This window comes from Mesocricetus auratus, unplaced genomic scaffold (assembly GCF_017639785.1).
Source record: "Mesocricetus auratus isolate SY011 unplaced genomic scaffold, BCM_Maur_2.0 Super-Scaffold_100014, whole genome shotgun sequence".
In the NCBI taxonomy this organism is placed as follows: Eukaryota; Metazoa; Chordata; class Mammalia; order Rodentia; family Cricetidae; genus Mesocricetus; species Mesocricetus auratus.
This window is the reverse complement of record NW_024429197.1, coordinates 32,009,502-32,035,908: the sequence shown is the minus strand read 5'-3', so window position 1 is coordinate 32,035,908 and position 26,407 is coordinate 32,009,502. Positions and strand designations below refer to the sequence as shown.

The window sequence follows — 26,407 nt, the reverse complement described above, 5'->3', positions numbered from 1 at the left end:
TGTCCACAGGCTCCTTCTCCCTCCCTCTGTGTACATTTGCACTTGGGAAGGAAGCATGTCCCATCTGTCTCACACGTTAGGCTCCTTTTGCTCCCTCTGGAGTGAAGGATGGAGAAGGGCAGGGGCATGTGCTTCGGCCTATCCTGAGTGCCCGCTGTGTAATTAGTGTATGTGATCTCATTTCTTTTTTCCCAGTAGCTCCAGGGGTGGGACTGAATGGCTGTACAGGTTGGATCAGAAGGCTAAGCCCCACACGAGTGAGAAGTCTTGTTTGACATCACCTGACCAGCTGGAGGCTGAGCTGGGGTTGATCCCAGATCTGCCTGGCCCTGCAATTTAGGCTATTTCTCCACCAACTACCCTGTTTCCTTCCTGGTCCTTCCTGATACAGGGTGGCCATTGGGGTTCTCAGTACGTGTCAACCTGGTGACACCAGATCCGTCACCTCAGTGAGGAGTGAAGGGAGTACCTGGGATCGGCTTACTAATTCAAGGGCCCGATGAATTATTCACACGGCCGTTTCCTTAGAGGCCCTCCACCCTCACCTCTCTCTCCCCTCACAGACCCTTGGATCCTGACCCCTGAATTCAGCCTTGGTGAGGGACCCCCAGTGAGGAGATGCTAGCTGAGCTGGGGGCCTATCTATCGCTGGCAATGGGACTGCTGTGCTCAGGTCCCGGGACCCAAGCCATGGAAGGTAGGTGATGCAGCAACCACAACAGGGAGGATGAGGGGGGTGCAGAGGAACCAGGGGCTCAAGAAGCCCAAGCCGGGGAGTCGAGTGTGTGCTTGCTCCTGAGAAGCAGAGGACAGCATTGAGTGAGCGCCTGCTGTTTGCTTCACATACATAAGAGCATTTCTTCTTTAGAACAAGGTCCGAGGTGAGGGCTGGCCCTTTCTTCCTGATGAAGGGCTGGGGGCTTAGGTACAGAGCTGTGCATGAAGGCAATGGCTCAGAAGTGTGAAGGCTCATGGTGGGAGGGTCCCTTTGTTCTGATGGCCTTCGGCACTTCCCACAGCAGCCCGTGGTGCCAAATCCCTCACTGTGCCATTCAGTGTCCCTGGTGTGCTGGCTCCAATGTGTCTGTGTTCTGCCTGGGAACCACACTCTTTCTGAGAATGCCTTGCCCTGGGGATCTTAAGCCCCTGCTGTCCCCCTGCCTGGGAAGAAGTTCTTCCTGGAATCTAGTAGAAGAGTCCTGTTTTCCGTCAAAATATATTTTTTTCAATGGCATGTGTTGTGTGTGTAGAGGGTGAGTTTTCGTGGGTGCGCCGTGTCACACGTGGAGGCCAGAGGACAGGCTGTGGGAATCGGTTCCCTCCTTTGTATTGGGATCACGTTCAGGTGGTCAGGGTTGGTGGCAAGTGCCCTTATCACCGAACCATGTAGCCCTTCTCCTTTTCTCTGGTGCTCACCGTTAAAGTTTAAGTCAGTCACTTCCTCCATGAAGCCCTCCTCATCCTCTGTTGGTCTCAGATGCCCCCTCCCCAGGCTCCCAGAACTCCTCCAGCCCAGGCTGCGGTCTAATAGATTTGGGTCACTCTGTCTCCCCAGTTGTTGTGTGTGTGTGTGTGTGTGAAGCTTGGTAACAATGTCACCATTCTGCAATGGGTGCACCCACTAGGGCTCCTCAAGCTCACCTAGGGACCAAGAGGGAAGGGGTGGCTTGTCAGTCACTTCATTGCTGGCAGAAATGGGCTGGGCACCTCAGGGTCTCAGCCCATGCCTGTGTGGTACAAGTGTGTTGCTATTTACTGACCTCTAGGGCTTGGACAGTCTCGGCGTAACCCTGAGGGTTGGTGTGCCTGGCTGGATCCTGATGGGCAAGATTTCCATTGAAGCTGGTACTGGGGGCCACCTAGGCCACAGGAGTTCCACTCTGACAGTCTTGTGGTTTTCTCAACACTGGGAGAAGGACAAGAGTTGACACAGGAAGAAAGGTCCCTCCATCTTATTGCCATAAGGCTATGAACCAGATACCACCTCCAGCACCAGCCTGCCCAGGCAGGGAGCAAATCATATGACCTGTACCTTGCATGGCCTTTGCAATGCCTCTGTCTCCCAAGAACTTGTAGCACTCAGTAAAGATGAGGGTAGCTCCCCACTTTGCAGGTGCATGGCTGAGGTCCACAGAGGCTGAGTGATGGAGTCCCTTATCTTCATCTGAACGTATCACCTCCTCTGTGGATCTCATCCGTCCCTTAATACTGCTATCCCATAACCCCGTGCGATGCAGGATACAGCATGCCACACAGAGTGGCTTCACCTGGTTTGCCCGACTCTCCTCAGCCCCATCCCCTCTGTGAGCTTCCCTGGGGGGGGGGGCTCAGTTCCAATCAGCAAAGACCCACAGTGTGGTATGTCCTTCTCTCAGGGACTTCATTCAAGTGTATACTTGAGGATTCCTGTGACTGCAAGGGACAGGACCCAAGCTGTATGCACATAGGCAAGAAGGCATCTTGGGCTCTATAACAGGGTGGCAGGGATGGAGCCTGCCAGCAGCCAGGGCCTTTTGGCTCAGGGCCATTTTTTTCGTATGGCTCTTGCTATCTGTGGACATGTTTCCATAACACCGAACATGGACCCCCAGGACTCCCATTCCCTATCCAAGGAGGAAGACACCACCCCCAGACATTCTGAGAAGAGCTGGATCTGCCTGGAACACTTACCCTCCCCACAGGTCAGGATTACCACAAGGAGCCAGAGCAGTGTCTGAACCAGGCGGCCCAGGTTCCACAAGTTGGAAGAGAGGGTGCTAAGAAATAGGTGTCAGTTACGGTAACTTCCCCTTCTGGGGCTCAGTCTTCTCGACTGCAAAGTGAAGTCAGTAACACAAACAGAATCAGAGAAAGATCCATGCCTTATGTTTGGCTGAGACTTGATTCCTAATACAACAATTGTGCCCCCTTGACACTCATTGTTGACGTTTATCTCATATAAGTTCTTCATCTTGGCTTGGCCAAATGGAGCCTTGTGGTTTTATTAAAATGTTCCTGGGACTGGCAAGAAGGCTCAGCACTTAAGAGCACTGGTTGCTCTCCCAAGGGAGTCAAGTTCTGTTCCCAGCACCCTTGTCACTGGGTGGTTCACAATGTATTACTGTAGTTCCAGGGAGATCTGTCACCTCTGGTCTCTGTGGGCACCTATGCTCATGCACATGCTTCCATACAGACACGTGAATACACATAATGTAAAACAAAAATAAATCTTAAAAAACAAGAAGAATATTCCTTTGTGGAGCTCAGCAAGTAAAAACATTTGTCTCTGAAGTCTGATGACCTGAGTTTGATCCCTAGGACCCATATAAAGTTGTCCTAAATTTCTACATGAATGCTATGGCATCTCCCCCAATCCTTATGATGCTCACACATGTACAAACACATAGTAATAAACAAAAATCTATATTTTGAAGATTGGCTTATTTTCATTTTATGTGTATGAGCATTTTGCCTGCATATTTGTCTGTGCACCCCTTGCAGGCCTGTGGAGGCCAGAAGAGGACATCAGATCTTCTGGAACTGGAGTTACAGACTGTTGTGAGTGGCCATGTAGGGGCTAGGAATCAAACCAAGGACCTCTGTAAGAGAAGCAAATGTTCTTAACCACTGAGCCACCTCTCCAGCCTCAAAACTTATTTTTTTAAAAATTTCATTAAAGAGTGTTCTTTTATAAGCTGGGACAATAGCTCAGTAGGTAAAGTGCTTGCCAGCCAGCAGGAGGACCTGAATGAGTTCAAGATCCAGAAGTTATGTTAGTAATCCCAGGACTGGGAAAGTGGGAGCCAGCAGATCCCCGGGCCACGGACCAGGCAGCCTAGCCTACTTAGTGAGCTCCAGGCCAACAAGAGAACTTGTCTCAAAACACAAGATGGATAGCATCTGATGGACAACATCTGAAGTTAAGCTCTGGTCTCCACATGCATACAAGTGCACAGAACTCCCCTCCCCTCCACATGTTCTTTGAGCTGCACGCAGGGGTACATGCTTGCAATCCTAACACTCAGGAGCCAATGCAAGAGGATCCAAGGAAGTTTGGGGCCAGACTGAACTACTAGTGAGTTCCAGGCCAGCCAGAGCCACATAGAAAGACCCTGGCAGGAAACAAACAAACAAACAGGTATAACGTGGGGTACATGCTACATGTCTATAGTCTGGACACTGGAGAGGACACTGAGGCAGAAGGATCACTTGAGTCCAGGAGTACACACACACACACACACACACACACACACACACACACACACACACACTTTTCATCTTAGCACCTGGAAGGCTGAGGCAAGATTTGCAATTCAAGACTAGCCTGGGCTATATAGCTAAGACCTTACCTTTAAAAAAAAAAAAAACAGCCGGGCGGTGGTGCCGCACGCCTCGGGAGGCAGAGGCAGGCGGATCTCTGTGAGTTCGAGGCCGGGCTAGACCAATAGCCTCAGAAACAATACAGAGAAAACCTGTCTTGTAAAAAACAAACAAAAAAACAAAACAAAAACACAACAAAAAAGACTCTAAGTGGCGGTATGTATGCATTTCAAAATGTGTAGCACTCTACTATGAAAGTTCCCTCCTGGCTTACTTTTTATTTATTAAATCTGTTCTTTGGCGTTTTCACACACTTTTACAGTATATCCTGATTACTCCCGCTTCCCCCCAGCCTCTGTCAACCCTCTTGCTGCTGCTGTAGTGGTGGGGTTGTCATTATTACTGAATCACGGTCTTGCTGTGTAGCCCAGGCTTGCCTGAAACTTACAACCCTCAGCCCCCAGAGCACTTCTCTTACAGGTGTGTGCTAGTATACCAGGTTGTGTCTTCTTATGCTTTTCAAACACTTGAATCAGACGTGCTGGCACTCATCTGTAATCTCAGCATTTGAGAGCCCGAGGCAACAGGATTACACGTTTGAGGCTGGGCTGAGGCTACCCTTACCTCCTCCTCCTCCTCGTCCTCCTCATCTTCCTCCTCCTCCTCCTCTTCGTCCTCCTCCTGGTCCTCGTCCTCCTCATCCCCCTCCTCTTCATCCCCCTCCTCCTCCTCCTTGTCCTCCTCATCCCCCTCCTCCTCATCCCCCTCCTCCCTGTCCTCCTCCTTCCCCTCCTCCTCCTCCCCCTCCTCCTCCCCTCCTCCTCCCCCTCCTCCTCCTCTTCGACGCCTCCTCCTTGTCCTCCTCCTCCTTTTTTCAAGAGCTTGGCAACACTGAACTTTGCCGAGAATGGCCTGTGTGGAAGACCACCTGGGTTTCCACTCTTATTAACCGTTTCCTTGGTGACTGCTCAGACATTACAGAAGCTTCCAGCCTGGTATTCCATTAAAGGTTGCCAAATTCTGGTTTTCTGATTTCCCATTGTTTCCTTTTAAATTATTTATAATTTTCTATTTATTTACCTTTTTAATTTTTTTTCAAGACAAGGTTTCTCTGTGTAGTCTTGACTGCCCTGAAATTTGCTTTGTAGATCAGGCTGGCCTCCAACTCACAGAGATCCATTGGTCTAACTGTCTGTGCCTCCTGAGTGCTGGGATTAAAGGTGTGCACCACCCCTGCCCAGCTCTATTTATTTATTTGCTTATTTATTTAATGTTTATATGTATTATCAAGACAGGGTCTCTCTATATAGCCCTGACTGGCCTGGAATTTACTGTGTAGACCAGTGTCTCAGTTAGGGTTTACTGTTGCTGTGAAGAGACACCATGACCTCGGCAATGCTTGTGAAGAAAACATGTAATTGGGTGGCTCACTTACAGCTCAGAGGTTTTGTGGCGGGGAGCATGGCGGCCTGCAGGCAGACGTGGCACTGGAGCTGAGAGTGCTGCATCTTGACCAGAAGGCAGCAGGAAGTCAACTGACTGTCACACCGAGTGAGCCTTGAGAAAAAGACCTTAAAGCCTGCCCCCAAAGTGACACAGCCCCAACAGAAAGTGTGACACAGCCTCCAGCCTCAAGGCCATCCAGCCTCCTCCAACAAAATCATACTTCCTCCAACAAAGCCGCATCTCCGAATGGTGCCGCGCCCTCAGAGTTTGTGGGGGCCAGTTGCATTCAAGCTACACAACCAGCTGTTCTTGAGCTGGAAGAGATCTGATTGCCTCGTCTTTCCTTTCTTTCTTTCTTTCTTTTTTTTTCAAGACAGGGTTTCTCTGTAGCTTTGGAGGCTGTCCTGGAACACACTCTGTAGACCACTGCCTCCCAAGTGCTGGGATTAAAGGCGTGCGCCACCATGCCTGGCTTCACTTGCTTTCTCGTTCTCCCCAGAGCTCACCACTCTCTTGTCTGTGCCACATTTCGTGTTTCTTGTCTTCCCACCAGAACATGTATGCCCTGGGAGCAAGATCAAACAGTATTTGATTGAGTGACTGGAAGAGTGCTTCCCCAGGATCTGAAAGAAGTGTGAATGCATGAGTGAGCTCAGGCACACATCTAGAGTGACTTCGGACCCTGTCCTGCTTTCTTTCCACCCTGGAGGCCCCAGACTTGCCTGTGTGTCCGAGACCCCAGAGCTGACTCTAACCCATCCTTTTCTCTTGCCTCAGGAGTCAAGTGCGGGGGAGTGCTCTCGGCACCAGCTGGGAACTTCTCCAGCCCAAACTTCCCAAGTCTGTATCCCTACGACACAGAGTGCAGCTGGCTGATCGTGGTGGCCGAGGGGTCCTCGGTGCTGCTCACCTTCTACACCTTCGACCTGGAGTACCACGACACCTGTGGCTTTGACTTCCTGGAGATCTACAACGGGGCCTCTGGAGACAAGGGCAATCTTCTGGGCAGGTTCTGTGGCCAGGTGCCCCCGCCCCCCTTCACCTCCTCCTGGCACGTGATGTCTGTTGTCTTCCACTCAGACAAGCATGTGGCCAGCCGAGGCTTTTCTGCAGGCTACCAAAAAGGTGAGGAGGACTTGGCAGGAAGGCTGGCCCTAGCTGCAGGAGGAGGGGGCAGGGCACAGGGAGGTGAGCAGGCAGTGTCTCAGTGTAGGGTGACCCGGCATTAGCGCCGCCTACAGGGACAAAGGCTTTTTCACACTCGTGATCTCCCTGGAAACCACCATCTGCTACCCTTGTGATACTTCCCTGCTTCCTCCGTGACTGCCGGGGTCCCTCAGACAGCTTGCTGTTCCCTGAAAGGAGGCCTGCAGCCCTCCTCTGACGACATCAGGCCGAGGGAGGATCCAGGCTGTTCCTGCTGTTGAAGTCCTGCGGCTCCTGCCTCCTTTCCCTGCCTGGGCCCAGGGTGTCAGGGGCCAGAGCTTTTAGAGCCTGTTTCCTCCTCTCTCGGGGCCTTCCCTGCATTCATCTCTTACCAGCGTATGCATGGGTGGGTGCGTGCGTACGTGCGTGCGTGAGTGGGTACGTGTGTGTGTAAGTCAGAAAACGACCTCACGTACTGTTCCTTCAGGAGCCACCTTGCTGAGACCTGGTGCTCTCCAATTGACTAGAATGCCTGTTGGCAGGTGAGCTCTAGAGATCCACCTGCCTCCACCTCCCCTGTCCTAAGATGACAAGTGTGAGCTACCATGTCCCACTTTTGTGGGAATGTTGAGGATAAAACTCAGTCCTTATGCTTGCTCGGCAAACACTTTCATAGCTGAGCCCTGGCCCCAAGCTCACATTTCTAGCATTGATTTGTGAAAAGCCAATCACTGAAAAACAGTGGCTATTGATGGACTCCACTGGGCTAAATTATGTATGTGTAACTTTGGGTCCTGTCTTTTGTTATACTAAAAGATACTAGGCTGGGGAGATTGCTCCGTGGGTAAGAGGACCCCCAGCATCCACATGAGATACCAGGCGTGGCTGTGTGCACCTGTGACCCTGGTGCTGGAGCGCGTTGACCATCCACCTAACCTAGCTGAAAATTAGCAAGCTTCTGGTTCAGAGACACTGTCTCCAAGAGACAGAGCCGAAAGTGACAGAGTAGGATATCTGTCATCCTCTGACATCCAAGCTTAACGCACCTGTATGGGCATGAACATCCACACATATATGCAAACACACACACACACACACACACACACACACACACTCGCCCATTGGAAATGCAGCATAAGAATGCGATTTGAAGCATCTGTCTGCTCAGGTTGTTGATATTAATTGATGGGATATCACAGACTATCTCTACCTACTGTCTCATTTCTCAGTAAAACTGATGGCCAGAGAGGGAATGCGACTGCCTAAGGTCATCCAGCTGAGAAGGCAGTCCTGGGACAGGAAGCCACGTCCTTAGCTGAGAAGGCAGTCCTGTGACAGGAAGCCACGTCCTTAGCTGAGAAGGCAGTCCTGGGACAGGAAGCCACGTCCTTAGCTGAGAAGGCAGTCCTGGGACAGAACCACGTCCTTAGCTGCCCAGTGCCATGCCCTGGCCACACAACTTCAGCTAACCCTGTGGGTTCTGGTTATGCTTGCTAGCTGGGGGACCTGCCCATACTCTTGGCTTGTCATTTTGGCGTTGTCCTGCCAGTCTTCACGTCTCTTTTTGAGGGCTTTGTTGGTGTCTGTGGTCTCCCACTGAGACTCTCCATAGTTTTCCTAGACACTTTCCTATTGCTGTGACAAACACCATGACCAAGACGACTTATAAGGAAGATGTTTATTTAGGACTCAGGGTTGCAGAGGGTGAGTCCATGACCGTCATGGGGGATCATGGCAGCAGGCAGCACACATGGCGCTGGAGCAGTAGCTGAGAGCTTACCTCTGAAGTCACCGAGTTAGTGGGAATGGCATGGGCTTTTGAAACCTCAAAGTGACACCCCCTCCAACAAGGCCACACCTCCTAATCCTTCCCAACAGTTCCGCCACCTGGAGACAGAGTATTCAAACATATGAGCCTACTGAGGGCATTCTCCTTTGAACCACCACACAGTGTATAGCTCCCTACCCCCCTCGCTCCTGGAATGACATAACTCAGGTGTATGTGTTACTAGAATTCCCTAGTGGGGTTCAGCAACTCCCTTTAGCACACTCACCATCTCATCTTGCTCTTATGCCCACCTGGGGATCCATGACCTCCAAATAAACCTCTTGCACACAGGCCTTTATCTCTGGGCCTACCTGGGTGAACTCAGGCCTAGACAGATTAAGTTACTTGACCTCACTGTAAAAGGTGGGTGCTACAAGAGTCTGAGTACAGATATGTGCCTGCCAAGCCTGGGTGTTGGTGGAGCAACATTTTGGGTGTCTGGTTCCCCAGAGAAGACGTCAGCTCAAATGGGCTCCCTTGCAGATGTGTGCGGTGGTGTCCTGACTGGCCTGTCGGGGGTCCTCAGCAGCCCCGAGTACCCCAACAACTATCCCAACAATGTGGAGTGCCACTGGCTGATCCGTGCCTCGGGGCCTGCTGCTGTCAAGCTGGTGTTCGTGGACTTCCAGGTGGAGGGCAGCGATGAATGCATGTACGACTACGTGGCTGTGCTTGGAGCCCCTGGCCCTGCCCGTGGGCATCACTACTGTGGCCGCACCAGGCCCCCCACCCTTGTCTCCCTGGGCCATGAGTTGCAGGTGATCTTCAAGTCTGACTTCAACATTGGAGGCCGGGGCTTCAAGGCCCACTACTTCTCAGGTAGGAGAGGCCAAGCCATGCCAGTGCCTGTGCCTGTGGACCGCCTTGTTTGGGAATTCAATTAAGGCTTGCTCTGTTCTTGGGGCTTGACTTTTCTACACTATCTAGAAGGGTCTAGCACACCCTTCTGGGCCAACACCAAGGCCCAACCTGATCACATCCTCTGGGAGACTTTCTACCTTGTTCAGATGTGGGGAGGGTCAGTCCCTTCTAAACTCCTTAGGGCCGTGGTTCTCAATCTGTGGGTTGTGACCCCCAATGGGGCTGAATGATGCTTTCATAGGAGTTGCATATCAGATATCCTACACATCAGATATTTCTATTACAATTCATAACAGAGCAAAATTGCAGTTATGAAGTAGCAATGAAAATAATGTTATGGTTGGGGTTCACCACAGCATGAGGGACTGTGCTAAAGGATCACAGCATTAGGAATTGCCATAGAGAATTCCTTCACACTCTTCTCCAGCGCCTGTCACTTTTGTCCACCTCCCTGCCTGACGGTGAGCTGCTCTTCTTGGGCCTGGCATGTACTACGTGCTCACGTAATGTGCTCACAGAAGAGCTGGTGTGCTCCAGAGAATGCAGAGTCCCCTGAAGGAATGGGCAGCACAATGACGAGCCACTCTCATGGGTGCTAGCAGAGCCTTGACAAAGTCACCAAGAGGCGTGAACAGTGTGTGTGCACAGGTGCAGGGGCCTGGCAGCTGACAGTACTGAGCAAGGCTGGTGTGTGGACAGGGTGTTAGCTTTCTGTGCCTGAGCTAGACAAGGCTGTGTGAGCCATAGAGGAAAGCTCGCTCTGACTCACACTCCCAGAGGCCTGTGGTGAGCAGGACATCGAGGCAGGGACAAAAGCCGCTTCTGTGTGGCAGCCAAAAGCAGAGCCAGAAAGAGGAAGGGGCCGGGGCTCCAGCGCCCACTTTGAGAGCCAAACTTCTTCCAGTAGGCCCACCTCCTGAAGGTTCTACGGCCTCCCAGTGGCACCTCAGGCCACAGACCCGGACTTCTTGCTATATGGCACTTTTTGTGTGAGAGTGAATCTTGCTTCCTCCTCCCCAGGAGAATGCCAGGAGGTGTTCACGGCTGTGCGTGGAAACTTCTCCAGCCCACAGTACCCTGGCTTCTACCCCAACAATATCCGGTGCCACTGGACCATCCGCCTGCCCCCCGGCTACCGGGTCAAGGTCTTCATCCTGGACCTGGGCTTGGAGGAACCCAACAGTCTGACCAGCACCTGTGACTTTGACCACCTGGCAGCCTTTGATGGGGCCAGCGAGGAGGCACAGCTGCTGGGAAAGTGGTGTGGTCATCACCTGCCACCACCCGTCACCTCCCGTCACAACCAGCTCCTGCTTCTGCTGCACACGGACCGCAGCACCTCTGGCAGGGGCTTCTCTGTGGCCTACATTGGAGGTCAGCTGAGTTGGGAGTGCGGGGACTGGGGAACTCTGCGGCCTCCTTCCTGTGTGTGCACTGTGACGAGCCCCTCTATGGTGTCCCCCAGGCCCTGCTCAGTTGCCTACTCTGAGGACCCTTGAGGGAGGCCACTCTGGTGCGGCCCTCACTTATTTCCTCTGCCACAGGACCCTCTTTTCATGGCTTCTGACTCTATGATTCCTAACTCTTCCCCCACTAGGCTCCTTTTCCTGTGGGTTAGATGTCTCTCAGATGTTTGATCCAGTTTCCGGGATTAGTACACAAAATATGTCGAGTTATCAATGGCAAGCACTAGGTCAAACACAGCGATGCCAGCCCTGCCTGCGTCATTCAGAACTGCTGACTAGACAAAGGGCGCGTGTGTGTCCTCACCCAGCAGTGTGCCAGCCAGTCAACTATTGCATGGGCCCAGGGACTCGGAATTTCCTAATGGTACCTCTGAGATTGTCACACTTGTGTTTGCAACATGACTACAGCAAAACTCAGGCATCATGTCTATCTTCACAGCTGGAAGAGGAGAGGTGCCAACCAGGAAAATCCCATTATCCAGAAAGCCAAGGCACTTGATGGGGAGGGGTAAAGGTTTCAAGACAAGATTTCTCTGTATAGCCTTGGCTGTCCTGGAATTCGTTCCATAGACCAGGCTGGCCTCAAGCTCAGAGATTTGCCTGCCTCTGCCTCCCAAGTGCTGGGGTTAAGGTGCCCACCACCGCTGCCTGGCTTGCCAAAGCATTTTCAAAGCTCTCTCAATGCTTTGTCTTAGGTCATTTTGTTTTCAAATCAGATGCGGGGCCATGCTTTTGCAGCAGAGGTAACTGAGCAAGCTGCTATCGAGGTGTCTATCTTTTCTAACCTTTGTAACGTGGACTTAGTTGTACAAGACAGGTGAGTTCCTGGGTCAGGTGACAAGTGAGGGCTACAGGGTATGCCTGGCTCTGAGGACATCTTTCCCTCACATGCCCCTCAGCAGTGAAAGGGTCCTTTTTTCTCACCCCCAACAGCAGAAGGGGTTGGGGGACGGATGGCAGCGGAGCAGGGAACAGCTGTTGTAGGCTGGTGGCCTGTAGTGACTTGCACAAAGCCACTCTTCTGGACCTACACAGGGCCCCATCCCCGTGGGAAGGACAGTTGTGACTCCTTTGATTCTTCATGGACAAGGAGAATACTGTGAGACCGTGCACCACCTAGGTTCTGTCCAGTGACTTGGAGCACCCCTTTTTTTGGTCTCCAGATCCTGGTTTTCCCACCTGTACAGCAGGGACCGCATTGAAGGGTCTTCAGGGTCCAGCTTGCCCCTGAGAACCTGACTCTCAGGCCCAGTTTGGGCAAGGATAAGTGATCATGACTGCCTCTTCTTGCAGCATCTCCGGGGAGGAGGGCGGGGTGGCTGTCATCCTGGTTCCTGTTCCAGGGCCTTCTGTGCTCCCCACACCGGTCCCTGTGGGAGCCTAGGGTCAGACAGGGTACTCACACTGGACCAGCACCAGATGGGGCCCAGGCTGTAGGCAGCCTCTCCGCAGGGAGGGCAGCCTCGGCATCAATCAGGGGTGACACACAGTTCAGCGCCACCGAGATCATCGTGGGAGACAGCGGACCCATAAATCCCCGCCTGCCCAGACACCCGAGGTTGAAATATGTTTGAGACATTTCCCGGAGAAGGATCCAGGCCTCTGCCTGCCAGGTCTCCTTTTTCTTCCAGCTAGCCACCGACCCCCACCTGCCTCTTCCTTGCACACACCCCTGCAAGCACTCTTGTCCCTGAAGTTCCAGACACTGAGAATCGCATTCTTGCCAGCACAGAGCATGCTGGGAGCTGACAGATAGTAAAGGACAGACTGATAACTAGGGAATCCTGTCCCCCAAGTCTGAAATCCCAACTCAGCCACAACACACAACACACAACACCGAAGTGGCTTGGGGTTATGCCCACCTTCTCGGGCCATCGCGGGGTAGGGACAACAGGGTGTCACCCCCTCCAGCCTTCTTCAGAGCTACCTGCTTCTTCTGTCTTTGCTTGATGGTCCTTTGTAGCACTCCCGTGCGTTTCACGCATTCATTGTCCTGCATAAGCAATGGCGTGGCTGCCGTTTTCATGTCCGTATCTGTGTGTGCACAGATCAGGCCATCAGTAATGTATTAACTGAACGATGGGATGGACTGCTGGGCATCTGGCTGTGATGAGCAATCACTTTTAATGTGGGGAAGAATTAGCCTCCACCCCCTTGCATGCTCATCCATTCATTCATTCATTTAGCATTGCCTTGGCCTGCCGAGCACTATGCCGGCCTCAGGGGACGCAGAGGCACAGGCACACCAGTGTCCTAAGAACGTGGCACAATGGAGCAATGTGCGTGCATATCCCAGCTCAGTCCTGTAGGATGTCACGAGCACCTTTGTTCCACGTCTGCTGTCCCTCAGGAAGGCTCAGGCATGATGGGTCTGACGCAGCCTGAGGTCTCAGGCTCCTTCCTCCTTGTTCCAGTGGTACCCATGAATGTGAGCTGTTCCCGCACGGACTTCCAGATCCTGATCTCTGCCCAGGCACTGGCCCCACTGGAGCGGACCAAGGTCTACCTGGGCAGCCGGAGCTGTGCTGCCCAGGAAGTTGGTAGCAACTTCCGGATCCAGGCCCGCTTTGACACCTGCGGTACCGAGTCTCAGGTAGGGAGGGGAGGGGAGGTCTGAGAGGTGGGCTCTGAGCCTTACTGAAGAGCACCTGCTGCCCTCAGTTTCTCTCCTGGCTTTGGTCGTGCACTCAGGTCTGCATGCAGACTTACTGGCACCCTTTCGAAAGACCCCAGAGGTGAACAACCCTAAATGTCCTCCCTGCTCCTCCCTTTGTCTGAGAGCTCCCCAGGAGAAAGGAAATCCTGATCCTTTAATATACACAGCCCATGCCCCACCCCTTCCTGCTCATCCTCCACAACCTGGTGACCCCATACAGCTCCGAGCCCCACAAACAAATGAGCCTTTCAAGTCAGGATCCACCTCCCTCCAAAGACTGTGCTTACAAATGAGATTTTCCACTAGCCTTAGATGCGGGAGGCTGTGAACCTAGGCCAGGGTGGGTGTGCAGATGGGAGGGGCCTGAGAGAGTCCCTGAATTGTGTCCTTAGGAGGTTGTATGAGGGGACTGCGGAGGGAAGGAATGGTGAGCTGCCCTGGAGGTTTGCTGTCTGGTTGACCAGATGCCTGTGCCCTGCTACTTGCTTCTGGCCCCTGCAGTCCTAGCTTCCCGGCAGCCACTGTCCTTTAAACACTAGAAGGAAGCTGAGGGCCATCTGGCTGCCAAGATAGTCGGTACTCACATCTGCTTCATACCCGGAGGCCCCTAGTGACTTTCTTGACAGAACCACACTCAGTGTCGTGGAATGAAGGAGAGAGTTCCAGAAGGTTGGGGAGATGGCTCAGTCAGTAATGTGCCAGCCAATGTAAGCGTGAGGACATGAGCTCCATCCCCATGTTTATGAAATAACAAACAAACAAGCAACAAAAACAGATGAGTGTGGTCACACACACACACACACACGCACACACACACACTTTTATTTATTTGTATACATTTTTTTAATGTATGAGTGCTCTGTATGAATGCCAGAAGAGGGCACCAGAGCTCATTACAGATGGTTGTGAGTTGCCATGTGCTAGCTGGGAATTGAACTCAGGACCTCCAGAAGAACATGCTCTTAACCACTGAGCCATCTTTCCAGCCTGGCATACACCTTTAACCCCAGTACTTTGGAGTTGGAGGCAGGTGGATCTCTGATTCTGAAGTCAGCTTGGTCTACATAGCGAGTTCTAGGCCAGGCCAAGCCGACCAGAGCATATAAGCTAGGTATGGTGGTGTGTACTGGGGAGGTAAAGGCAGGCTTATCTGTGGAGCTCACTGGTCAGTCAATCTAGCCTTAATCCCCAGATCCCAGGGAGAGACATTGTTTGAGAAAACAAGGTGGGTGGCCCTCAGGGAGTGTATCTAGAGTTATCCTGGGGCCTCCAAACACACAAACACACATATGTGTACATGCTCACACACACGCCCATCTTTACCTTCAAACAAAGAATCTCAGAAATTAAATCATGAAGTCCTAGAGCCAAGGACTCATGAATACTCAGTTTCAGAACTCCTCCGTGCCCCAAAACTCAGGGCCAGAGACCATAGAATCAATTTCTTGGAAGGTAAAGACAGAGTACTTTAATGCAAGCCTTGCAAATCTTCAGCCTCAAGGCCCAGCCCCTGCAAGGAGCTGCTGTTACCGAGGCGTGAGTGACCAAGAGCCAAGTAGCATCAAGGCCAGTCTTTCTGTGCCTCTCTGGAAACACTGGGTCTAACCTCCTAATTCTCAGCCTTCCGGTCTCCTGGGCTTTCCCTCCTCTCCAATCCCCCACGCCTCCCGCCTCTAACACATGCTTTCCTCCATTCCTCGTTACACAGACGACCACCCTATCTTTGGTCCTCCTCCACTCAGCCCCTGCTCACATCTGTGTGTCAGAAAGCAAGGCTACAAGCTCCCCTCAGAGAGTGGGGAGCAGGCCGGCCCAGTGCACAGGTGCAGGCGCTTACTTGGGGACATGGGAGCCAGGGCCTTTCAGAAGCCCAAGCTTGGAGGAGACCTAATGTCCCCTTGTCTGTGAAAGTGGCATGACACTCCTTCAGATCTTCCCAAGGGCGGCACTCAGTCCCAACTACTGGCACCTGTTTATTCCCTCAGTTTAGGCAGTTTCATGTTTCAGACACCAATCCCGGAAGTGTCAGCCCTGGGGAGGCAGTCTGGACAGCCGGAGGAATATAGTGTCTGCTATGGAGTGGGCATATGTGTGGCAAGCAGCCTCGGGTCACTGCACGCCCTATAAAAACTGGCTTCTCAGCGCTGTCTATAATGCCCAACCCGCTGAGGGCAACCTGACCTCTGATTCGTTCATCCCTCATGTGAAGAGCTGCAGGGTGCCAGGCCCCTCACACCATGTTTTCCAGGGGCTCTTCACAGACCTAGAGCAGACAGTGCCTCAACAGTAAGGACCCCTGCTTTATACATCACTTGGAGAAAGACTTCCAAGGAAGGTCACACAGTAGGGACATAGCTGACAGAGAGAGGCAGGGACTTGCTAACTGACCAGCTACTCTTTGGCTTGAGTTAAGTGTTGTGACTGATATCCTAGGTAAGAGTTGGGCAGATCAGGGTTGCTTGTGTGCTGTGTGGCCTCAGACAACAGATTTAACCTCTAAGCCCCAGTTTCCTTATCTGTGAAATGGGAATATTAATGACTCCAAGAAGATTATTGTGAGAATTAAATGAATTGATATACTTAACTGGATCCTAAATGGCCCCCGATTTTAGATAGTTTGCTGCTGTTGTTTTGCTTTGCTTTGCTTTTGAAACAGGGTTTCAGGTAGTCTAGGTTGGCTTACTATATAATTAGAAATGACTGTGAACTCTGGGTTCTCCTCTTCTTCTGAAATGCTGGGATTACAGACATGTGCCACCACACCTGGCTTAAATATTGCCAGTGCACTCTCAACTCCATGGTTGCTGGTTTTAGGTTTTTTTTTTTTATTGTTTGTTGGCTTTTGTTTTTGCTGGTCCTGGGGATTGAACCTGGAACCTCACACACACTAGTCAAGTAAGCTACATCTTCCAGCCTAGGTGTTCTCTGTTATGGTCTCTTATCCTCTTTCAGCCCCTTGAAACCTGAGCAAACATTGGTCCATCCAGTCTGATGCCCTTCAAAACAGTCCACTCTTACAGTGCCCCCTTCATAAGTATTTTAAATTGTGTGTGTGTGTGTGTGTGTTACTCAGAGGACAGCTTATGGGAGTTAGTTTTCTCCTTCCACTATTTGGGTTTCAGAGGTTGAATTCAGGTTTTCAGGCTTAGTAGCAAGTTCCTTTATCTGCTGAGCCAACTTGCTGGCCCATCTGCCCCTTTGATAGACGAGGACTCTGAGGCTGAGTGTCGAGGAATCTGTGTCTAAGCAATGGGCTCAGGCCTATGTCTAGTTAGAGGAGCCAGGAGTGCTGGAGCCTCCTTGGGAGTGAACAGGTACCTGTGACCCCACAGAGAAGAAACAACACCTCCATGATTGTCAGCGTGCTGTACATCGACTTCTCTGACGCCGGGCATGAGGACATCCATGAGTACGAGGTGCGCTGTGAGCCCAGGCGCAAGGAGGCGTCCGCCCACTTGCTGTCAGGTTCTCACTGGCTCGGGCCCTATGCTGCCACTGCTGAGCATCTGCAGGAAGCGCCATCCGGGGATGGGGCAGAGGTCCTGGAGGGCTCAGGGACTGCGGTGGCCCAGGACACCAGTGACATCGTCTTCCTGGGCCTTTGCATCCTGGCTGGAGTCCTTATGATCATTGCCATTGTGGTCCTGATGCTGCTGTAAGCAGGAAGAGAGCAGCTTGGGGACCTACAGCAGGGCAGGACGGGAGAGGGGGAAGGCTGTGGACATGTTCGTGACCATGGGCACATCACGTTCCTCTTTGAGCCCCTGTTTCCTATGGGTCACTGCTCTGCCCTGATCATCACAGGGCTCTGAGAAAAGTCTGTGTGGGCAAGGGCTCTGGAGACTGTCACAACTGCTGTTATGTTATTAATTTTGAGGGTATATTCTGCTACAGGAAAGCATGCTCCCATACGTGTTTCTTGTGAGCTTGGATAGTTGGTGCCACTAGTGGCAGTGTGACTACAACAGACTCATTCTGTTCTTCACCGACTCAGGGTACAAACGAGCAGCTCTCGGTTTCTCAGACAGGCCTTCATTAGCAGGGTGTCCAGTATCGGTTCAGGGCTTCATCCTCCTGAATCGACTTGTGAGATGACTCTATCTAAGGAACTCCAACTCAGCCTCTAGGAACCGGGAAGAGAGCAGAGGCTCCGGCTAGTACTGCTGTTTCAGCCCCTGCCACACCATGTGTGAAGACCGGTCTGTGCATCCTAGTGGATGCTTGCCCATAGAGGTGGAAATGCCTCCTGGGTCCGGTTCCTATAGACACCAGGTAGGCTGGGCAGCATGCCCTGAGGGGAAGCTCTAGATGAGGGGGTGTTGCTTTTATGTTGGGACTTTTACTTGAATGTCTTGGGCTCTTTGGCCACTGAAGTCCCACGTGTCTCCATCCTGGCTCTGATGTTCATGACAGCAGCTTTTCCTCACTCATCTGGTGAGCTCTCTCTGGAGCCCTCTGTACCTTTTCCTACTCTAGTCCCTTAGAGTTCCAGTCTCTCAGCTGCTCCAGTCACTCAGCTGCTCCAATCACTCAGCTGCTCCAGTCACTCAGCTGCTCCAGTCTCTCAGCTGCTCCAGTCTCTCAGCTACTCCAGTCACTCAGCTGCTCCAGTCACTCAGCTGCTCCACTTCCCCAGAACTGCTCCAGTCCACCCACAAGATGTTTCTATGTTTCCATCAGATTAAAGGTGACTTCCTGTCCTTCCCTGTGGGGACCTCTAGGATTATTATGGAAATTAGCACACCCTTCTCCCTTCTCCAGAGCTCTACTTGGTAGCAAGAAGTGGAATAATCTTGTTAATGAAAAATAAACAAACAATGCATTTATAGTCTACTCTTTGTCCCTGCTCACCTTTATACTGCATAACGATCACTCAAGGAGTTCTTGCACAATAACCAGGATCTCCAAGCTCATGCTGCTGACCACTGGGATCCTGTTAAGAAGATGGAAGCCCCCATTACAGCATGGTTCATTCGGCAACCTATCGAGCATGCACTTGGTCCGAGACTCCACTATCTGTGAGAGGCTGCGTACAGCAGCACACAGGCCAATGTGAGTCTTGCCCTTGAGATGAGTCTAGGGTGGCCAAGCAGAACTGGGGAGAAAGGGGCAGACTAGCTGGGACCTTGAAGAGAAGATGGAGAGTGAAGAACCCTTGAAGGAGGAAGTGAATTAAGCAGAGGACACAGAGTAGCCTGGGCACTGAGGGTCACATGAGGAGACCACACAGAAATATACAAGGATTGTCCTCTCACCTCAGGGACAAGGACAATCCAAGTGAGCAGATTCAACTTGCCTAAGTGCTCAAGGCGTTCAGAGGGAGGACTTGGGCTTCGAGGAGAGACCCTCAGGCACAGGAGAGGGAACAGCACATGCCAATGCGAGGAAGCTTGAGATCAATGTGTCGGGGAGCTGGGAAGAGGGCTGGGTGAAGAGCCTCAGAGGTATACTCAGTGATGTCAAAAGGGCAAAGGAAGCTGGAAGAAATGCTCCCTGGGTCATGGGCTTCCAAAGAAGGTGACTATGGACCAAGACGAATAACACAACCACCATGTTGGATGTTCTCCATTGGGTGGCCCCCACACATGCTTCTTTTGAGTAAATCAGTTGTCCCAGAGATCTGAGCCTCCCACAAGCTGCTTCAGTCACCATGTGACTTACCTTGGTTTATCCATCCACCCCCAAGAGGCCCTTTCTAGCACCCCCAGGAACTGGGCCGGGCTGGCTGGGCACAAGGATCCAGTCACAGGGATCTAGGCCAGAAGAGGCAAGCATTAGGAGGTGGCCCCGTAACTGGTCTGTGGCTCAGTATCTGAGGAAGCTCTCCCAGCCTCCACTTCCACATCTGAGAGTTGCAAACAATAGCAGGGACATTTGCTGAAATAAGCTGCACAGCAGACAGGTTCCTAGATACTTTTCCTTTCACTTACTCGTTTTAATTTTCTAACCAATAGCTATTCCTATTCTTTCTTTAAAAACAAATCCAGATAGGGCCAGGAAGGTGGTGGGTTAGTGAGAAAAGGCCGATGAGATGGATCAATGCTACCCAATCTGACAACGACCAATTTCATCTCCAGAACACACAGGGTGGAAGAAAAGAACCACCTCCCAAGAGTGGGCCTCTGACTTCCACACCTGTACTGTGACATGTGCATGCATGCCCGTATGCGCGTGAGCACACACACACACACACACACACACACACACAGAGAGAGAGAGAGAGAGAGAGAGAGAGAGAGAGAGAGAGAGAGAGAGAGAGAGAGAGAGAGAGAGAGATTAAAAACGGGTAGAAACATCCAGGTGGTAAGCCAGTCAGCAGAGCCCAGACCTCAGCAAGGGAGGAAGCCGAAGGGACAGTGAATCCGGGCTGTAACTCACACACACTTCATGCCTGGCACTCTCGGACTTGAAGGGTTCTCTACACATTAGTACAGTTTATTTACTCTTCTTGATAACACTGTGAGGTGAACTGAACACTGTGGCGTTCCATTTCTCCAGTGAGAAAACAAGACACTAAGTTGAGTAACTTGCTTCGGGTCACAGGTAACAGCTCCCACAGGTGAAGGTGAGCACTGAGACCCAGGGGCCTTCCGCACATCTCCCTGGTTTACTTTTTCTTTGAGACAGGGTTTCCCTATGTAGCCTTCCCTGACCTGGAGCTTGGAATATAGACCAGGCTGGCCTTGAACTCAGAGATCTGCCTGTCTCTGCCTCCCGAGTGCTGGCATTTAATGTGTGAACCACCATGCCCAGCTTAGGCACTTTGCATATATTAACTGGTTAAGCCTCGCTGCAGAGGGACTATGGGCCAGAGAGGTAGGGGCTCGCCCACATCAGAAGCAGGGGAGTATCTCGGCCTCCCTCATGCACATTTTGTGTCCAAGCCACATTAAGCCTTGCTCAGACTTGAAAGCTTTGTCTTGGCACAGCGCTCTGTGCAGACTGTAGTGTTGCCCTGTCTTTTACAGACCCACTCAGAGGCTGAGGGATGGATCTGGCTCCCAAGCTTCTAGGGGAGCCTTAACAAATGTCCCTGGTCACTTGTCAGAGCTCAAGGCTGTTTCCAAGAACTCAGGGTGCTCTGGGCTGCCTGGTTCCCATGCAGGCCACCCGAATACCTGGGCCTGCCAGGTCACCCGTGCCCTTTCCTCAGCCTGTGATGCTCGTGGGCCTCCCTCCTGGAAAACACCCCAGCAGGCTTCCTCCCCGGGTCTGGGGGTAGTGGCTCTATCTTCCCAGCACACTTCCCCACCGTGTCCCTGTGTCCCTGGCCACAGCTTCCCAGAGTGCATCAGCAAAATCCCTGAGTCGGACTGCTGACAGCCCTGGAGATGTCCTGCTGGTTCTACACTGGGACACACAAGCAGTTTACCCCTGAGTCCTCATAGCCACCATGCTATGAGATTTATAAGGTCAATGGAGACCACCCGGTTGATCATGGGGTTAATGGAGACCACCCGGTTGATCATGGGGTTAATGGAGACCACCGGGCTGATCATGGAAGGGAGGATGGGGCAGGGACTCAAGTCGGCATTCTTTTTTTTTTTTTAGATTTATCATATTTAATCTCATATAAAGCCAAGATATATTTGAAATAAAGAGTAAGAAGGAATGCTGAAGCCGGGCGTTGGTGGCGCACGCCTTTAATCCCAGCACTCGGGAGGCAGAGGCAGGTGGATCTCTGTGAGTTCGAGGCCAGCCTGGTCTACAGAGCGAGTTCCAGGACAGCCTCCAAAGCCACAAAGAAACCCTGTCTCGAAAAACAAAAACAAAAAAACAAAAAAACAAAAAAGAAGGAATGCTGAAATACCAAAAATCAAGCAGAGAAAAATTATAAAGTGATTGAAATACAAAGTTGTTTCTTCCATACGTGGTGGTGCAAGCCTTTAATTCCTGCACACAGAAGGCAGAGTCAGGCGGTTCTGTTTGAGTTTGAGACCAGTTTGGTCAACATAGAAAATTCTGGGACAACCAGGACTACATAGAGAAACCCTGACTCAAAAGAAATGTTGCTTGCGAATTCTCACACATTCATTCAGAAGCAGAAACTGTGGGTATGGGTTAAAATGTGTAGCCCAGGCTGGCCTGGAACTCGTGATCCTCCTGCCTCTGCCTTCTTCAGCAAATCCTACCGGCGCGTGCCACCACAACCGGCTCAAGTCGGCATTCTAATGGGGGCTCCATTGGAATCTCCTCACTGCCATCTCCCACTCACTGAAGGCTACGTCAGTGATATTACTCCTGCTTGGGGTGGGCCAGGCCCCGGACCCAGAGGAGATTCAGTAGGCAGTGACACGTGTAAGTGCTTTGGGGGGACCTACCTATAGCAGTGCCACAAAGAAAATAAGCAATGTGACCCCAAGAGGAGGGGATGCGTATGCGGGATCCTGGGAGAGAGGAGGAAGGAAAGGTATCCTAGGTAGGATGTGTAAGAGACTGGAGGCGGGAGACCGGAAAGTTCTGGAACTCCAAGTTTTGCTGGTGGCTCAGTGTAGGACAGGAGAGAACAGAGGCACTGATGCCAGAAAGGCTCATGGGGCAGGGATTGGCCGGAGGGAGACTTCCCTAAGAGACCTGGGGTGCTCCTGCCAGCCCTTGATCTCCATGTGACAACCCCTGAGACATAGGGACCCCTAAGTCATAGACCGTGGACCCAGGCTTACAGCGGTTGCCAGGAGGCGCTGGGCTCTTACTCAGGTCACCTGGCTGCCAGAGTCACCCTGTCCTTGAGGCAATGTCTACTTTCTCCTTGCTGGGAGTGAATGTGCACCTGAGCACTGTGGGGGGTGATCAGGCCCCCCAGCCCTTGGGATTCCCCTGGCAACTGTTGACTAGGCTCCGCCCACCTCACCTGGCCCAGGGAGTTTCCCTGCCTATGAAGTCAAACACAAACAAACCCCAAACAGAAACTGGCCCACCCCTGAGCCCGTGGGGCCTGTGTACCTTTTGGTTGGCCTCCAGGATGCAGAAGGAGGCTGTTTGAACAAGAGCCCCTCTAACTGGCAAATGTGCAAGGCCTGGAAGTTTGCGACTGACGAAAGTTTGCTTCACAGGTGTCCTCCCCTTTGGATCTCTCAGAGGCCTTGAGAAGGGGGCTGCGGAGACTGGAGAAGTGACGTCACGGGCTTGCGGTCACACAGCAGTCGGTTATGGATTTAGGGTCAGAAGCACGAGGCCTCAGGGGAGACCGGGCACTGGCTGTGCGTTGGTTAGACGTCTCCATCTGAGCAGTGTCGTGGTCAAAGCTGAAGAGCCACAGGTCTGAGTGAAGAAGGCGCTGGCGAAGGTGGCCTCAGAGGCAGACAGCAGACACAGGCAGGCAAGGGTGCCCTCTGGGCAGAGGAGCGGCGTACACAGAGGTCCGCAGGTGGACAGAGGTGTGCACAGAGGGCCGCAGGTGGACAGCCAGGGACAGGGAGGCTTCACTGGGGCTGGAACATCACCCTTCTTCACCTTCGTTTCATCTCCCAGCAGCCTCTGCTTCATTGTCAGTGCTCAGTTCCGTCTCCCCCATCACCTACGGAAAGCGAAGGGCCGTGTGAGTTCACGTCATGTCTTTAGGCCCCAGCACAGGGCTGGGAGACAGCACGTGAATGAATGGAGCCAGGGAGATGGCTCAGCTGGCAACGTGCCTGCCGCATAAGCTGAGTTTGATCCCCTAGAACCCATCTTAAAAAGCCGACTATGGCAGTGCGTTCCGGTAATCCCTGTGCTGAGAAGGCAGAGACAGGATGATCCCTGGGATTTGCTGGGGAGCTACTCTGGCTGAATGGGTGAGCTCTGGGTTCATCAGGAGCCCCTGTCTGGAAAAATGCAGGGGAGAGATTGAGAGAGATTGTCAACCTCTACACACACACACACACACACACACACACACACACACACACGCACACACGCACACACGCATGCATGCACATGCTCACACATACATAAAGATGAATGAGTGCATGAGGGTGTGGGGCCAATGGGATACACAGAACAACAGTTGAAGATCCATCAGGATACTCAGATGTCAGTGTCGGGAAGGGAGTTCTGAGTTAAAAGTGGCCTTCCCAGCATTCCCCTCACTGCCCCTGTGAAGCGGTAGGAGCAGGAGAAGCTAGCTTAGGGAGCAGACACAGCAAGGCTTGCCCTTGGACCCAGGGATGGGGTTTCAGCGGGTTCAAGAGCACACTCGCAGCCCTAGTGGAGCCTGGAGCTGCCGGGTGCCTGTGTGGCAGTTTGAGGGTCCCTACTTAGAACTGACCCTCCTCCCTAGCTTGGCCCACTGGGTGGCAGGTGTCCAGATCAGCCTCGTGGTCCTAAATAGACGTGTGGATATGTGCCTCTCTCCTGATGTTCACTAGCATGGCCAGGCAGTGTGGGCATAGGTGTCAGGGCCCAGTGTTTGTTAGGCTGTGTTTGCATGTGTTCATGTGTCCAATGTTATTCTCAATGCTCCCTCCTGCAGATTGAACTGTTTCTGTCTAGGAAAGTCCATCTCCCACATGCCTCGTTTGAGGCCCCCATGGAAGTGCAGCAGAAGCAGAGAGAAAGGGAGGTTACACAGGTGTGTGCATGTGTAGTTATATGTAAGGTTTAGCTATGCATGTGTGTGTGTTGTATGTGGAGTGTGCATGCATGTGTGTGTGCGTGTGTGTGTGTATTTGCTTTTTCTAGAAAGGGAGGTTGCACACAGGTGTGTGCATGTGTAGTTAGTTATATGTAGGGTTTAGCTGTGTGTGTGTGTGTGTGTGTGTGTGTATTTGCTTTTTCTAGAAAGGGAGGTTGCACACAGGTGTGTGCATGTGTAGTTAGTTATATGTAGGGTTTAGCTGTGTGTGTGTGTATGTGTACTTGCTTTTTCTAGAAAGGGAGGTTGCACACAGGTGGGTGCATGTGTAGTTATATGTAGAGTTTAGCTGTGTGTGTGTGTGTGTATGTGTACTTGCCTTTTCTAGAAAGGGAGGTTGCACACAGGTGTGTGCATGTGTAGTTATATGTAGAGTTTAGCTGTGCGTGTGTGTGTGTTGTATGTGGCGTGTGCGTGTACTTGCTTTTTCTAGATGGCCCCCTGGCCCCTCTAGCCCTGTCCAGCATGCTGTCGGGGCACCTGGGGTCTGGGAGGAAGGAGACTGGGTCTGAGAGAGAAAAGTCAAGCATGTCCTTAACTGGGTTCCTGTGCCCATGAGACAGACGGAGGGTCAAGCTCCAAAGACTGAACAGCACGCTCCAATCCCACCTGGCAGAGGCCTGGGCTAGGGGTGGGCACAGTGCCACCTTGTGGGCCACAAGGAGAGGTAAATAGCACCCCTGGGAAGCTGATGGCTGCCCTCTGGAGAAGGGATGGGAGGATGGTTCAAGGGACCCCAGAGTGCCAACCCTGCCACCCATGTGTCACTGTCTTTGCTCCTTTCCCTCCATCTCCGCTCCACAAGTGTGAGGACTGGAGAGTGGATCCCCAGAACGTGTGTAAAGCCAGGTGGGCGTGGCCCCTAGATCTAATTCTGGTGCTCTGAAGGTGGAGAAGGAATCTCCCCAGCAAGCTGGCTAGCCGGACTAGTGTATAGGCAAGCTCTGGCTTCAACCGAGAGACCCTGCATCAATGAACAAGATGGAGGATGGCTGAGAAACACTCCCCATGTCAACCTCAGGTCTCCACACACATGTGCACACACATGCAAACATACATGCACAAAACACACATGCATGGGAAAGAAAAAATTTAAAAGTCCTTGTTATGAATGAGTGATACTGATGTTCAGTAACGTGATGGGGTTGTATCCAGATAAATCAATGTCAGTTGAACACGCAGCACATCAGACACACCTGATTTACCAGACAGCAGAGCTGAGGTTTGCCCTTATGACTGTGGCTGTGTGGGAGCTGTGGCTTGCTGCTGCCACCCAGCATCATGAGACAGCACTGAACTGTATATTTGGCCTAGGAAAGACCAAATTCAAATATCAGAGGACAGTTTCTACTGAACACCACTTACTTTAAGGAGTTGGCGGCGGAGCTCGAGCACAACCACGAGTGGTAGGTACCAAGCAGAATGCTCTGTCCGAGTAACCGCTGAGCCACAGCCAGTGCACCACCTACTTTAAAAGAAAGACTCGATTTTATTTTTGGTTATGTATGCCTCTGGGTGTTTATGTGTGTGAGACTGTGATTGCCCTCGGAAGACAGGAGAGGGCTGCAGATCTCCTGGAGCTGGGGTTTACAGGTAGTTGTGGGTCACCCAGCATGGTCGGCTGGGAACAGACTTGGGTCTCGCACAAGCGCAGTGCTCACTCTTAACTGCTGAGCCATCTCTTGGAGCCCTAGTAGCACTTCTGTATTATTACAACACTGAAAAGCCGGAAGTCAAGCCACTGTTGGGACTATATGAATACATGCATGTGTGTATTGTGCATGTAGATTGCAAATTGCTTATCCATTCACCTAGTGATGAATGTCTGGGCTGTGCAGGCTCACTCTTGATCCCTCCCATGTCCCTGTAGTGGTATTTCATGTTATGGAGGCAAGGTCCTCTGTCAAGGGGTATAGTGGGTGATGGAGGGGCTGGAGCCTTGAGCCATACTGAGGAACTTGGACATGGGTGAGCTGACCAGAGCCAGTGTGGAGGCTGGAGACTGAGAGGCAGAGGTGTGGTACTAACATGCTGTCCCAGATGACTCTAAGAGGGTGGCTCAGGGATAGCAATTAAGTCTGACTCCTACTCCT

General features: G+C 52.0%; 1 protein-coding gene across 1 annotated transcript; it reads left to right on the top strand.

Moving 5' to 3' along the window:
• Positions 1 to 368: 368 nt before the first annotated feature.
• On the top strand, positions 369 to 18,508 carry Cdcp2 (CUB domain containing protein 2). Its single transcript, XM_040757029.1, has 6 exons — positions 369 to 697; positions 6,523 to 6,870; positions 9,203 to 9,538; positions 10,601 to 10,954; positions 13,461 to 13,639; positions 17,035 to 18,508. Exons 1-6 carry the CDS (start codon positions 619 to 621, stop codon positions 17,359 to 17,361), a joined length of 1,623 nt encoding a protein of 540 aa, XP_040612963.1. The 5' UTR covers positions 369 to 618; the 3' UTR covers positions 17,362 to 18,508.
• Positions 18,509 to 26,407: the final 7,899 nt, after the last annotated feature.

Coding starts and splice junctions, on each gene's coding strand:
- Cdcp2 (XM_040757029.1), top strand. CDS start 619: ATGCTAGCTGAGCTGGGGGCCTATCTATCGCTGGCAATGGGACTGCTG. Junction 9,539..10,600: donor CAAGGCCCACTACTTCTCAG/GTAGGAGAGGCC, acceptor CCTCCTCCCCAG/GAGAATGCCAGGAGGTGTTC. Junction 13,640..17,034: donor CCTGCGGTACCGAGTCTCAG/GTAGGGAGGGGA, acceptor GTGACCCCACAG/AGAAGAAACAACACCTCCAT.